Source organism: Cololabis saira, chromosome 22 (assembly GCF_033807715.1).
Source record: "Cololabis saira isolate AMF1-May2022 chromosome 22, fColSai1.1, whole genome shotgun sequence".
In the NCBI taxonomy this organism is placed as follows: domain Eukaryota; kingdom Metazoa; phylum Chordata; class Actinopteri; order Beloniformes; family Belonidae; genus Cololabis; species Cololabis saira.
The window spans coordinates 11,242,794-11,257,890 of NC_084608.1; the positions used below are offsets into that span (position 1 = coordinate 11,242,794).

The 15,097-nt window shown below is 39.8% G+C and overlaps 1 protein-coding gene across 1 annotated transcript in view; it reads right to left on the reverse strand.

The window, feature by feature from the left end:
* Nucleotides 1–236: 236 nt before the first annotated feature.
* LOC133423023 (receptor activity-modifying protein 3-like) overlaps nucleotides 237–15,097 on the reverse strand; it is a 39,449-nt gene continuing 24,588 nt past the window's right edge. The window contains exons 2-4 of the mRNA XM_061713108.1: nucleotides 10,383–10,412; nucleotides 9,984–10,143; nucleotides 237–848 (exon numbers count right to left, since the gene is read on the reverse strand). Coding sequence (XP_061569092.1) covers nucleotides 593–848; nucleotides 9,984–10,143; nucleotides 10,383–10,412 — 446 coding nt within the window. The 3' untranslated portion in view covers nucleotides 237–592. The remainder of the gene's footprint in view (nucleotides 849–9,983; nucleotides 10,144–10,382; nucleotides 10,413–15,097) is intronic.

A 15,097-nucleotide genomic window follows, 5' to 3' on the forward strand; every position in this document is an offset into this window, starting at 1 on the left:
GTAACTGATTCCAGTGACTGTGTGAGGAAGTACAAAATAACTCAATAATCTGTACAAGTCATTGAAGCAGTTTTGGGGGATTTATGTTAGATTTCTGGTTCATTTTAATAAAAGTGAGCAAATGTTCTTGACAACTGCTCCAGAACATTTTATGTTGGAGAAACAAGATAAAACATGAGTCATTTTTTAGCTTAAATCCAGCTGTTCTGCCTTGTTTTCAGTCTTTCTAAGTTTTTCTATATTTACTGTATAGTTGTAAGACTGGTATCATCTTTTTATTTAACTTGCAAATAAACACATTTCCCTAAAACTACTTTATAGAAACAAATACCGTCAAATTACGTCTTGAAAAGTCTTGTTTAGCACTTCAGCATGATAAGTTATCAGGAGTGAGTGTAATATATTATAATATTAAAGAACATCACATTGTACTACCAAGCATGACTTTCCTCTTTTCCACAGAAGGTGCAGATGGTTCATGATGCCACTTGGGGGAACATTTGAACGAGATTAAAAGTACTCTACACTCCTTTGTTGTGCAGGGCATTGTCTTCAGGTAGAGATCCAAACCTCTCTCTTCCATCGCTGCAACCTAAGCCAGGAGATCACTCCTCTTGCTGCACCACACCACCATGGCAACCATAGCCAAGGTGAGGAACACCGGGATGAGGATGAGGACGGCGAGCATGTCGTCCGGCGGGTCGACCCATACCACCTCCTCTAAGGTGCAGTTGGAGAAGAAGTACTTGTGTATGCGGATGATGTAGCTCTCTACCAGCGGATTCGGCCAGTAGCAGTCGACGGTGAGGGACTTCGTCTCTGTGCAGTGGGTGAAGAAGTGGTACTCACTGAGGTGAAAGACAGAAAATATAAAAGAAAATCTATTCTGAGTTTCATTTCAATACAAGGACATAAATTCACAGAATCAAAACTTGTAAGGGTGAATAGTTTTCTATCAAGACTTGAAATTACATTAACTATTCTACATGTGGGTGTCTGCTGGATAAAGAAGCCCCACTGTGGTTTGGTGAGTATTAACATAAGGCTCTGAGCTTTGGTAAGTAATCCATCAATCTGACCAGGGATATAGTGCTGTTTACTCCCTTTTTCTTCGCCCACTACCCCACTTTATTCCAGCAGGGACACTTAGACCTACCCTGGAGCTTTTCAGGCCCACAGCTCAGCTTTGATGAATACATTCAGCTACTCCAACTAATCCCCCTCTCTCCATCATGAACTCTCTACAGTCCAAGTCCAGCTTTTATTCTCATGACATCCAGGAGTCATGGCACCAGCTGAAAAGTAAAGTGAGCAACAGGCTTCCAGCATAGGCTCAAAGTCTTAAGATGAGATGTCTTGTTTCCCCTCACTTGGATTTACGGCACTGAGCTGCTGCTCAGCTAAATTGCTGCTGAACCAGAGATTCCTAAATATGTTTTTTTTTAATGCATATTATCTTATTGTTGTATCTTGATGTTCATAAGATAAGATAAGAAAAGATAAGATATCCTTTATTTTCTCCCTCAGTGGGTAAACTTATTTTTGTTGTCAGCAGTACACTTAGCACACACATGCAGGGGAGGGGTAAAAAGACTGAAAAGTCAGAAATAAGAAATATATAAAAAATACAAAAAATATATACAAAATATGTATAATCACAGAATATGAACAGTATATACAGTTGGTTGATAGAAGAAATGGTGCAGGAAAAGCAGGTGGAGTGTTGTGAGGTAGACTGGCAGATTGGCAGATATTGCACATCTTATAATATTGCACATCTTATTATCATATTATTGTCCACTGGCTACTGAGAGCAGGCCTGGTTATACATTCTGATGGCAGCGGGGAGGAAGGACCTGCGATGCCTCTCGGTGGTGCATCGTGGGTGACGAAGCCGGTCACTGATGGAGCTCTCCAGGGCTCTGACAGTCTCAGTCATCAGTTCTGTGCTACTGTGAACTAAACTCTGACCGGGACTAATGCAACTTGGTAGCACATCCGTGTAAAGAAACATCAGTGAAATTGACTCAGTTAAAAAAAAAAAAAAGCAAAGTTTCATGCTTAGTGTTTGAAGTGAATATTAGGCATGACTAAAACAAGTGTGTGTCCAAAATGAGCAAAACAGAGCCTAAAGAACTTACAGTACATCTACAGTATTCGTTCCCATCTGAGTCAAAGTCATTGGTGATCGTGATTAAAAACATACAATTTGTCCATAGCAGCCACAAGGAAAGACATTTCACAATAGCATTAGAAGGTTGCACCATCGGTAAGACATTTAGGTGAATTTATGGTGCTTCTTTTTTCTCATCAGCTTTCCCACAAATCAATGACTCAGATGACTATTTGGGCTCCAGTGTCTATGTTATTGTACAGGAAACCATGTCTCATAGCTCTCTCCCTTTGCTTTCTGGCTCTGCTGCTACAGAGGACTGCAAGAGGTCGGAGGTGAAGAGAAGAAATGAGGTGGAAAAGCTGGATAAAGATAGATGCAGATGGGTGGTCGTGGCTCTAGGGGCTCCCTGAAAACAAACTTTGGCTTTGGGAAGAAAAAACCTCTGACTGTTCTCCCACCCACAAACACCTACCCAGCTACAGGAGAAGTTAGATTGCTCTTTTCAAACAGTGTTGCCAAAGATGCCACAACAGAAGAAGCAGCTCAGTTTTACCCAGGAGATGTGCATGTAGAGGGTAGTCGACAATTCTCAACATTAGCACCTCATTTAAGCCAACGCAGAAAGAAATTATGGACTTTCTCTAAGGGAAGAAAGGCGTTTTTCTCAGTCCCAAGCCACTTTTGTTTTGAGAAGAAATAGGCAAACCGTTTTATATTAAAGAACCAAAACTATGTTAAGAACCAAGCAAACAGATACTGTTGTGCTGAGATCTCCTTAAGAACATTGAAGACAGGCAGGAATGTTTGTGGCTGCAGACGATCCCGTTTGGCAATAAATTTAATCAGGTTGCACAGCAATACGTGCCTCCAAAAGTAATTAAAACTGAGGTAATCATGTCTGTGTTGTTGGGACACAGATAAGGATCTCAGTGGTGCATAAATAATGTATACGTGCACTGCAAATAACCTGTCCTCATTTCAATTTTAGTGACGTGTCTGTCCCGTATCTGTGCATGAACATCATATTCTGACTGATATGATAGTATTACTAAACAATAGAGTATATCCCTACTGCTATACTACTACTATAATAAACATGTTGTCACTTAAGACAATAATAATACATAGAAATAGGTTTTAGAACACCTTTTTCTGTATTAAAGTTAAACTGATGTATTTCTTCCAAAATGCACAAAAACACATTTTTGGATTGCCTCAAAGAGTATAAGTAAGAACTCCTTCACAACCTTGAAAAGTAAATGTACAACATAAGAAACAAATGGCATATAACCAAACTCTGTTAGTTTCCTTCTCTTTTCTTCACTGGTTTCTGTTAGCAGCTCAGAGTCTTTAAAATTCAAAAGAAATCAACTGCTGAAGCACATATTACCTGTGCAAGCAGGGCGTAAAAGGCTGAGAAGCTAATATTAAACTAGGCTTCTGTTAATCATTAATCTGTTTTAATCAAGTCCTATCCACCTACCTTGAAACACCCTGCTCCTGCTTTCATTAACTCTGTCACCATATTTCTTTTCATATTTTTTTTAAAATATTTTTTTATATTTTTTATTTTTTCTTATTTAATATTTGTTCAAACTCTGGTTGCAATCTTGTCGAAGTGATTTTTGTATATGTCTGTCTTGTTTTTTTTTTTTTGTTTTTTTTTTTTGTTTTGTTTGATTGTTTGTTTTTGTTTTGTTTCCCTGTCTGTATTGTATTGTATTGTCTTGTCTCCTTTCACTGTATTGTGCTGAATTGTGTTATGTCTTGATGTTTTTTGTGTAGGACCCCCTCGTAAACGAGTTGTTACAACTCAAGGGGCTTATCCTACTAGAAATAAACAACTTCAACTACTTCTGTGGCAGGGTGGAGGAGCAGCCAATCAGCCTCTCCACCCTGCCTTCCCTTCATAAAGAGTAGCTGCACACCAGCAAGAGGGCTGCCGGGAGAGGGCTCTGCTGAAGGTTCTGCTGGTGCACGTGTGTCTGGGTGAAATAAAGGAGTTCCTGCACTAAACCCTGTGTCCTCTGTCCTGTCGGGTGACCCCCGTAGCACTAGCCTTGCTACAGCTTCGTTCCCACAAGAGTCAAGGGACTGCACGCTAACGTTGCTTGGAAGTGACTGGATACAGACGACATCACCAGTCTATCTCTCTTTAATCTTGCGTGCAAACCACAAATGTACTCAATGTTGGAGTTTTTAATTGTGCCAAGCTTTATAGTTTATTCTGAACGTGAGCTAACCTGCTAGCTCACTTTAACTGTTACAGGAGGGATTTCCATTCTGTGACGTACACAAAAGATGCAATCACATTTTTGTTGACGTTTTAACCACCATGTGGTTTAGATACCATGTCACAGACTGTGATGTCATTTTTTCATGATCAGCTGGCAGTAGTTGTTTGAGCATTCATCGACTCTTCAATAAGAGGTCCACACAGCAACAGTGTAACGATTCATTTAACCTTTTTTTCCATTTTAGTGTCATACATAAGCAAAAACTGTATCTAAAAGTGTTTGGATGCATATCAGGGCACCTGAAAATAGACTCTGAGGTTTTCCTATGTTTATTTCTTAGTTGCATCATTAAACAAATACCATCTGGCATCTTAATACCTGCTCATTACCTGATCGTGATACCTGCCCATGGCCTCCTTTAATCATAGTGGCGTTGCTCATAAAATAATGCAACATAGTAACTTCTTTGTTTTACTGAATTCACAGGAACAGATATACAAATCTTGCTTATTTAAAGGTATTGTGACATCATTTTTAACATGCTTTTAACACTATTAAAAGTCTTGGCCAACATCCCTCAAATGTGTCTAAAAGAGTGTAACAAGAAAAACTTCACTCTAGTACTCTTTTCCTGGCTGTTTATTACAGTGTTTTTTTGCGCCGTGAAAAATGCTTCCTTTCCCCCCTTTCCTGTCAATCATTGCTCCACTCCTCCTCCAAACCTCCTCCTCCGCCAGCCATACGCTCACAGCGGCGTCGGAGAGTTAAGCCGAGAGCGACAGGCGAAGCATGAACGGAAAAGCAGGAGGGCGAACCACAGCAAACAATCATAAAAATAAAGGCATGCAAGCAGCAGTGTCCCCTTATCTTAAGTCCAGTCAGTGGCCGCGGGTCTTCTTAGCAGATTTCCTCCGGTGATTAGAACAAAAGAGGCTCTAAACTGCTCCGTGTTAAGCCTCATTTATGGTTCCGCGTTAAATCGACGCAGAGCCTACGCCGTAGGGTTCAGCGTATGGTGCGCGTCGCCGCGTAACCTTACGCCGTAGGCTCTGCGACGGTGTAACGCGGAACCATAAATCAGCCTTTATGGTGCGCTGGAGAGGAGAGGAGGCAGGGAGCTGGGTGGAGGGGGCGGTGATTTAGCGGATCGTTACGTAACGATCCGCCACCAAACCACATGCGCCGTTTTTGCACAGTTATGCGGAAAATCCCAGAAAGCACACAATACACTGAATGTTAAAAGTTCGTTGTTTTTTGGGTGTAATTGATGTCAAGACACCCAACAAAACACAAAAAATCAATAAAAATGTGTTTTTCATGTCACAATCCCTTTAAGACATTTGCAGCCCCATGAGCTCACATATTTCAAGTAGCATTGTTTATAAAGTTATCTTAGGGCACTTTTTTTTAATTGATTACAGCTGTATCATACATGTTTAGCTTATTTTATGCATTTTCACAACTGCAAGCCAGTGAAAATCTTGAATCAAATGCAGTAACAGTTTATTTTTGAATTGAAAATGATTCAAGGTGTGTTCTTATCGTTACTGTTTGATGAAGAAAATTGTAAATATTTTGCCCTGCCTAATGTCATGTTGATAAATCAATTCCCTGATGAGAAGTTAACACACCAACAGCGTAACATTTGCCTGTTTGCTTGCGTAATAAGTGCCTGCCCAGTGATAGAGGCTGCTGGCGTCCTCTGCAAAGCCATTGACAGACAGGGTAGCTTGTGTGGAGGTGTATTGTGGTGCTGATGTGTTCTTAAAGTATATGCTATATTCTGTAACCTCTGTGACTGAAAGGAAAATAAATACTTGTTATAGACTTATCCTTCTTCCTGTGACTCATGCTCTGTGAACAAGTTTGAAAACAGTTGGTGAGGTTGGTGAAAATAAGACAAGGAGTGTTTTCTCTTTACAGCAGACATGCTATGAGAAATGAAATGTAACTGTCTGAAAATGTGATGTTTTGGACATTAGATGAGTTATTTGTAGCTAAATCCAAGGTGAAATCACATGACTAGAGTTTCTAGGGTGACTGCATAGCTGAACCAATATCTTGCCAACAAAAACGTAATTTCCCGACATTTCATTGAAACCTCAATTAACTTGGATGCCGTGCCGTTATTGCTAAACGTTTTATTTCTTCACTGACATTTTAAAAAATATTGAAAATGGTGCAAAGACCACAAGAACAGGACAACTCACCACTGGAGGAGTGTTCTCTGGAAAAGCATCAGTGTCATGGTTTCCTTATTCACCATCAATTTATGCCAAGAGAAGCCTTTAATCCTGATTAGCTAACTTCAACCACAAGCTTGGAGAAAGTTTGGTCATGGTTTGCATGAATATATCAAAGATATATTATTCTCATAACCTTGTAATGGCAAGGCAAGGCCAGTTTATTTGTTTAGCACAATTTAACAATAAAGTGATTCAAAGTGCTTTACAGACATTAAAACATCACAATAGAAATAAAAAGCTATATTCTTAAGGTAGGCTGACTTTGTTATTGCCTTATGGTGTTTATAAAAATGTTGTACTGAGTCCATCACTACACCCAGATTTCTGGCCTGGTTCATGGTTTTCAGGTGTATACATTTGGAGCTCTGAGGTGACCTGTAATAGTTTATCTTTGGCTCCAAAGACAATTAGCTCAGTTTCGTTTTTGTTTAACTGGAGAAAGTTGTGGAACATCTTGTCATTAGTCTCCTCAATGTATTTCCCAAGAGCCTGTAGAGGGCCTACGTCTCCTGGTGACATTGTAATATATATCTGTGTGTCATCTGCATAGGTATGGTAGTTCATTTTGTTGTTCTTTATGATCTGTGCCGGTGGGAGCATGTAGATGATGAAAAGAACAGGTCCCAGGATGGAACCTTGGGGAAATCCACATGTAATTCTTGTCTGCTCAGATGAATAAGGCACTGTAAAGTTGGGTAGTTTTTAAGAAATATATGTCACTTTTGGATGACAACCTGGATCCCAGAGGTGGAGCCCTCCTCCTGGATGATAAAATATAGATTGATACTAAAACTGTAAAAAGCATTTATGAAGCAATACCACTGGTGACCACATGGAGCAACATTTTAGAAAGATCATGTGGCATAAGACACAACAAAGTCTATTAGCGGAATTACCTGATGTGCCAGACTGTTCACACACTAACAGATAATTCAACAGAGCTATGTGCCTCCGTGTGGTCAGACCTGGTATTGTTACAAAGAGGGTAAAAAAAAAAAAAGAAAAAAAAAAGACAACAAAACGTATGTCAATTTCAGCAGGAATTTGAAACATTTGCATTAACCCCCAGGGCGACTAGATTTTAACATTTTTGAAAAACAAACAAAAAAGACAACACATTGTTTTGGAGCAGCATGTGTTGGAGGAGGTTCTGCTAGAGGAACCAATAAAAAAAATTCCCCTCGCCACAAAGATTCAATACATGTTTTTTGACACACCAAAGGAGTTACTGCTGCCAATGGGCATCAAAATTAAAGACTGTTATTTATCATGATGTATTCCTTATTTTATCCTCCTTTTAAATCAAACTTCTGACTTCATCTTGAAGGTGTCTGACACACACAAACGTTATTCTTCAGATCACATATAAGAATAAATCAAACCGTAACGTAATTTCTTAAGCTCAGTCCCCCCATCCCCCACCCCACGCCCACGGACCCTAGAAATGACCCTGACTGTGCCCGATGAAGCCTTGACCTCACCATGGACTGCTGCTCCCAACAAGGTCTTTGATTATACTAGGACCTAAGGAGGTAACAAAACCCACTAATACACTACCTCATAGTCACGAAATCCAAACCCTTTTGTACATAACCCTTACTAAACAACAGCTGGACAGATGTTGCACAGATGTGTATACCTCATGATTCAACAGTGAGGGCTCTGTCTTGCATGACAACTGTTGGGGACGGATTCAGATGAACATGAAGAGTTTCCCAGCTGAACCTACTCATACGTGGAGTACAGGTGGCGATAGAATAAACATGCAATGATAAATAGAGGATCCCTCATGTTTAACCAAAATGGAAGTAAAATAAGTCACTGTTTGTTAGTGCATACCAAAAGAAGTTCAATCAGTAAACATAAACTGTGCTGTTATGTTCAAATCCACAGAACGCCCACTTTCACACAGATGAGAACTCAACTGTTGACTTTAACAGTGTGTGTGTGTGTGTGTGTGTGTGTGTGTGTGTGTGTGTGTGTGTGTGTGTGTGTGTGTGTGTGTGTGTGTGTGTGTAGGGGGGGGGGGGGGGTATGCTGAGAGTATCTAGTGGGTATATGAATTTCAAATTGGACAGTGAAGCAATAGAAGAAGGTCTTCCAGTCTGCAGAATCGTGTTCTCTTTTACATCATATTATGAGAGGAGGCACTGGTTAAACTGCTGAGAAATCAAGAGTCCCACCATCATGGCCCACCTACTTAAATATTGTTCCTAAATAAATATTGTTCAAGACCACAGGCAGTCATTCGTTGCAAAAATATTTCCTGATGGCAGGCCCTGTTTAACCGGTCCACCCAAAGCACCCTGCTGCATTGTAATTCCTTTAATTATATGAAAAAATCCTTTAATTATATGAAAAAAAACACAATAAAAAGTTTGAGGTGTTGACTTAGCTCCATAGTCTCCACGTATTGATCCAGTGAAGCTCCTGTGGGATATGTGGGAAACTGAAAGTATGTATGAACCATAGAAATGCACTGAGAACCTCTTTATCCCTGATACAACAGAAGGCCTTCAGAGGTCTTGTGGAGTCTGTCTTGAAGGCTTTGAGTTGTTTTTATGGCTTGTGGGGATTTATGTAAAATTAGGTAAATGGTTCTTATGTTACTAGGGATTGATATCATTTTCAAACTCAAACCGCTCTGCCCAATGAATGGATGCATCCTGAGGAGATCACTCACATCATTATAAAAGGGATCAATGTACAGATTTACAGTACAGCGTCCTCTAAACCAGTGTCTCCTAACCTGGGGTCCGGGCCCCCCCTGGGGGGGCGCCTGAGATCTCTGGGGGTGCGCAAAACTTTGTCTGCTTTGAGGATATGCAGTTGTCAAAATTATATTTGCGCATGTTAAATAAATAAAAAAATCATAATAACACACCTAATGGAATACTGTAATGCAAGTCTGTATAAACCCACGTAGTATTTTAAAATGACCAAATTATATTTATTTAACAGGATAAAAACTTAAAAACCTATTATTATATCATTATTCAACATTTAATCATATTACTACTCCAACAGGTTGTTAAAGGAAAAATGTTTAAAAAAAATGTGCTCTATATATGAAAAGAGACATTTTTCAGAAATTCTTTTATGTCCTTGCAATTATTTTTTGTGCGTATTTTATACATTGGTGACACAAAATGAAGGTGAGAAAGACAAAGTCATATGTATACAGGGTAAACCAAAGAGAAATGTATCACAAAAACATAATTAATGTTCATTTTTTCAATTAAAGATTTGTAACGAATCACTTTACTCTTTCGCTGCTAGTACGTACGGGTCGGGGGGCCCGGCTGGTCTTAGACACAAGTAGGGGGGGCTCCAAGGAAAAAAGGTTGGGAACCACTGCTCTAAACAGACCGCATACGTCCTTACCTGATGAAGTGTGTGAGGTTGCACCAGTGCTGTGGATCTATGTGAGCCATGTCCCGCTTGAACTCCTCCCCACAGACCTCCAACTCCCACTGCAGACGAGACTCGTTGCAGATTTTCCTCGTCCAGGGGGAAGTGGGCTCTACGTTGAAACTGTCTGTAGCTGTCGGGGAGAAAAACATGACATGCATTTATGCCTGGTATGCTGCTGTGTGTTTGACTTGTAATCTTCTATTATTTATGAGATACTTGGGAGCTTGATCTTCATATTTTCTGTTATACTCTATAATGTCCATTAGGAGATTCATTTATTTTGTGCACATTTCAGTTCATCAGTTTATGCTGTGCACTGTTCTTGCTATTACTCATTACCATAATGGATGAATGGACGGACATGCTTACCTGACAACCCTCTCATCATCCAGGTGTTAACTATAAAAGAAATCAAATAAGAAAACAGTTATACTCCTGTCCCAATTAAAACATGTTGGATGCACAATATTAAAGAACACAGACTTTATACTCTTCAACATCAACCTTTGACCCTCACGGCTCACTGCCTTCTCTCTCACTGATTGTTATAATAATTTGGACATTTTTGTCAGGTTTCTCTGTGACAGACCTGAGGCCCATGTACTCCATGAATACCAACACCCACAGTGCATTTGCAGAGGGAAAAAAAAAATCAGTTTTCATACATTGTTTGGAGCTTGAGCTGCATTTAAGCAATGCAGGGGTAACTCACGATGCAACACGTCAATACAGCTGAATACAGGCAGCACTATATATGATGTCATGGTATACAATTCAAATCTAAGCTTTGAAGTGGTGAAATTAATTCACTTTTATTTGGAAGCAGGTGTAGATTGATGGTTTAGTCCGAACAGTGCATTCTCATAATCTAATTGAGCAGCACTCACATGCATGCTTGTATTTACATTTTTTTACATCAACCCCATTGTAGCAAGGCGAGTGCTACCGGGGCTGACCGAAGGATGGAGAGACACGGAGTTTCGTGCAGACCCTTTATTCAAACTCCAAATCACCTCCAACACGTGCAGAAGCACCTTCACCCAGCTTCTCAGACCCTTGCTGCTGGGCAGCCGTGCCTTATGAAGGCTGGCAGAGTGGAGAGGCTGATTGGGCCCACCTGTGCCCTAATCAGCCTGAGTGGCTGCAGCTCCTCCACCCTGCCACACCCATCAACTGCATTTAACATAAAAGAGCCCTTATTCATGCGTTGCGCTGCATCACCTTCAAGCTGAGAGTGAAGGTGACCACGGTGTCTTTAATGATTAACAGAGCCCTCCTTCATATAACTGTGCAATAAAGGTCATCCCGTGACTTTTAGCAGCAAACTAACTCCCTTGTCGTTTCAGCGATCTTGTTCATCATTGCATGATCTTTGTTTTAAATGAATGAGATTGGCACAAAAACTCAATAAGAGTCGTGTCCTTTACCGTCCTCCCGGATGGCAACTGAGAGAGGTAAAATGTACCCCCCCCTCCCCGATGACACACCTTTGCACACTCATGCATCCTTCTCTCAGGCTTCTAATTTCGTCTCATTTTTTCCCCTGCTCCTACTCTCTGATCCAAAATTGTGCACACGACAACTGAAACTAAAAAAAAAAAGAAAAGAAATGCTGGTGTACAGGAAGGTGAATCTCCCTTTGTAGCCGAGCTCACAAAGAGGAGGATCATGTTGGAAGACGCCCTGCAGGACAAAGACTGTTACCAAGTTGTTGTGCTAAATATAGAGACTTCCCTGTTTGAGCACCTCAGGATGTTTTCAGATGGAGTCTGCGGTTTGATCAGAATAAAAGTTAGTTTGTTTCATCATTTTAAGTGTTAATTCGAATTATCCTATTTCAGTGGATTCTGTGTTGTTTCATTCAAATAAATAAAGCTATATGATAAATTCTTTAGTTCATAAACATCCTAAATCTGGTGCTACATCTTATCTTAACACTAAATCTAAGGACGCCTTGTTTAGCAGCCCATCTCTTTCATGAACTCTTATTTCTTTAACTATTTTCAAAAACTCATGCAAGAAGCTAAAGCTAGTGATTTCATCTAATGCTCAGCAAGGCAGTAAATAAATTGGCATCTCATAAAAAAGGCATATGATCTAATTCGTTATTATTCTATCAGAGTTTAACTATATCAACTTGTTTTAAACAGACATATCCGAGCACAGAACAAAGATTGTGTTCATTTCAAGATTGAAGAAAGAGTTTTACTGCCAGGCGTGTCTTGAGTTCTGCCAGTTACTATAACATGTAAAAGGAAACAATAGCATGTAGAAAATAGAAGATATAATTGTAATTTAACATAAAAACTGTAAGTGAAGCAGATTCAAAAGGGTAAATTGTACTATGTCCTACCAGGTATCGTACAGTGGTATACATGTATGTACTGTAAATAAAAGTGGATGAATTGTATGTATGACACACAAATGTTGACCCTTGATCACTTGTGGAAGCTAGTTGTGCAGTTAATAGATAGAATGGGAGCTGTGGAGACTATAAATTAAATCTTCATGGCTTTCATGACCCATGATTCATCCCATCTTGGAAAGTCCAGGTCAAAACACTTAGGAAAAGGCAACCGGAGGCTGTTAAATTAGGGAGGGCTCCTGCAGAGATCTCAAGTGCACTTCTCATTAATCCAAGGAAGCACAGAGCAGTTGGTGTGCATACAATCTCAGAATTAAGATTAAGGTTTGATTGTGTTAATATAAGTCCTCCCTCAGATACAGTTACCACCAGCAGAGAATCAATTTGTACTTCTACATGCTGTAATAGTAATTCTGCAAAAGCATAATAAGAGAGATAATGTCCTATTGGGAAATTGCCCTAAATCAAGACTTTAAAAAAAAGGAAGCAGAACAGTTGCTTCAAGGGAAACAACGGCTCTCAGACCAGCATCTCCCATCTTCATTAGAACGATGGACGCGCAGCTCTGTCAGCTGCTGAAGGACGCCGGGTTCATGACAGACGACAGAGTCAAATCCGTGTGCTTGTCTATTTTTCAAGAGATTAAACTCGATGTGCCCTCTCTTCAGAAGGGAATTAGAGACACAGAGACAGAAAATCATTCAACAACATTCACCCAGTAATCACAACGGAAAAGAAAGTGCTTTCATATCTACTCATCAATACGTTAAAAATCAAATACTGCAGTGATTTATAATAATATACATGCCAAACATGTCCCTCTTTGAAAAATTGGCTTTCACTCATTTTATTCCAACCGCTCTGCTTACATTTCACTTTTCCAAACTGGGTGCAGACAAACCCCAAAATAACTTCTTGTCTGTAACATACAACATAACACATCCTGACTGCATAAGTTAATGTGTTGAAAACACAAACGTCACTTATGTATTTGAAAGCAACCAACATCTGAAAGTACAAGCTTTGTGGCGCTCTCTGCAACGTTTAAAAGATCAGGGGTCGTGAGGATGTGGTACAGATATGCAAATATGTTCACATGCATTATTTATTAATTTAAAGACTAACGTTAAAAAAGTGGATTAGGAACCTTTTTGATTAAAAACTAGTGTGTCATGTTATTATTTCATATTGACTCTAGAAGCTCTTAAAGCATCTCTGTTTAAAAAATGATGAAGCGAGAATAAGATGATTAAAATCTCATGTTTATGTTTGTACAGATTAAATGTTTCTCCTTGACAGCAAATGCAAGTTATTCAAAACAGCTTCAACTCCTCATGAACTCAAGTTGCTTGTAAATTTAGACTGCGCTCGCCCCCTTCCCCCTCAGTTCCTTAAGCTGATTTTACTGTGATTGGGCAACTCCTGGATGCCTGTGGAGGGGCAGCACCCGCTGCCTGCTGGGGGTTGTTTGCCTGGAGTGAGTCATTGTCACGACAAAAAGTGAATAAACAAATAAGAAAAGAAAGAGGAGCATTGCAGACCTTTTTAACAGCAGTCTGACTTGTTGGAGGAGGAAATGCACAACTATATGTGTGTCCATGCTCTGAAAAAATCCCTTTTTCTTTGTTTGAGTGCATATAGATTACATTAAATTGGATTCAACTTTGTCATTACACATGCAGCAAGTGGAGGGCAAGAAATTGCAGTTAGCATCTTACCAGAACTGCAGTAAGCTACAAGTCCAGGGGATGCAGCATCTACAGTTGTAGAATCTGCAGTTGCATGTTTATTCAGTGAGCTCTTCTGGTTCGCAGCTCACAGTAGCCCCTTTTATTGCCGGATTCCATGTTTTTATTTCCCCAAATTAGTGTCCACCTATCTCTTATACTCTAAATGACATGGTCGGTGTTAAGCTGACCCCCAAGCCTCCAAGAGTACACTGCTCTGATGTAAAAAAGTTGACACAGGATGCCATGGGTGGGTGCAACCCACCAGGGCTGAGATTGAAAACCTGGTAACAACTGATCAGAGTAACAACAGCAGCAAAATGAGCAACTGGGGGGAGGAGGAGGTATGCCAGCTCCTCAGCCTCAGTGCCGTGGACACCATAAACCATATTACGGGGACTGTAAAAGATGGGCCAAAGTGGGGAGCAACAGGGTCCTAAAATGACCACAAGAAACAAAACTCTAGGTCAGGGGTCGGCAACCCAAAATGTTGAAAGAGCCATATTGGACCAAAAACACAAAAAACAAATATGTCTGGAGCCGCAAAAAATGAAAAGTCTTGTATAAGACTTAGAATGAAGGCAACACATGCTGCATGTATCTATATTAGTTATAACTGGGGGAAGATTTTTTTTTCATTATGCACTTCGAGAAAAAAGTTGAAATGTCGAGAAAAAAATCGAAATGTCGAGAAAAAAGTAGAAATTTCGTGAAAAAAGTAGAAATGTCGAGAGAAAAAAGTCGAAATGTCGAGGAAATAGTCAAAATTTCATGAAAAAAGTCAAAATGTCGAGAAAAAAGTCAAAATGTCGAGGAAATAGTAGAAATTTCGTGAAAAAAGTCGAAATGTCGAGAGAAAAAAGTCGAAATGTCGAGGAAATAGTCAAAATTTCATGAAAAAAGTCGAAATGTCGAGAAAAAGTCGAAATGTCGAGATTAAAAAGGAAAGGAAAAGGGAAGAAAAAAAGAAGAAAAAAGAAAAAAAGAAGGAA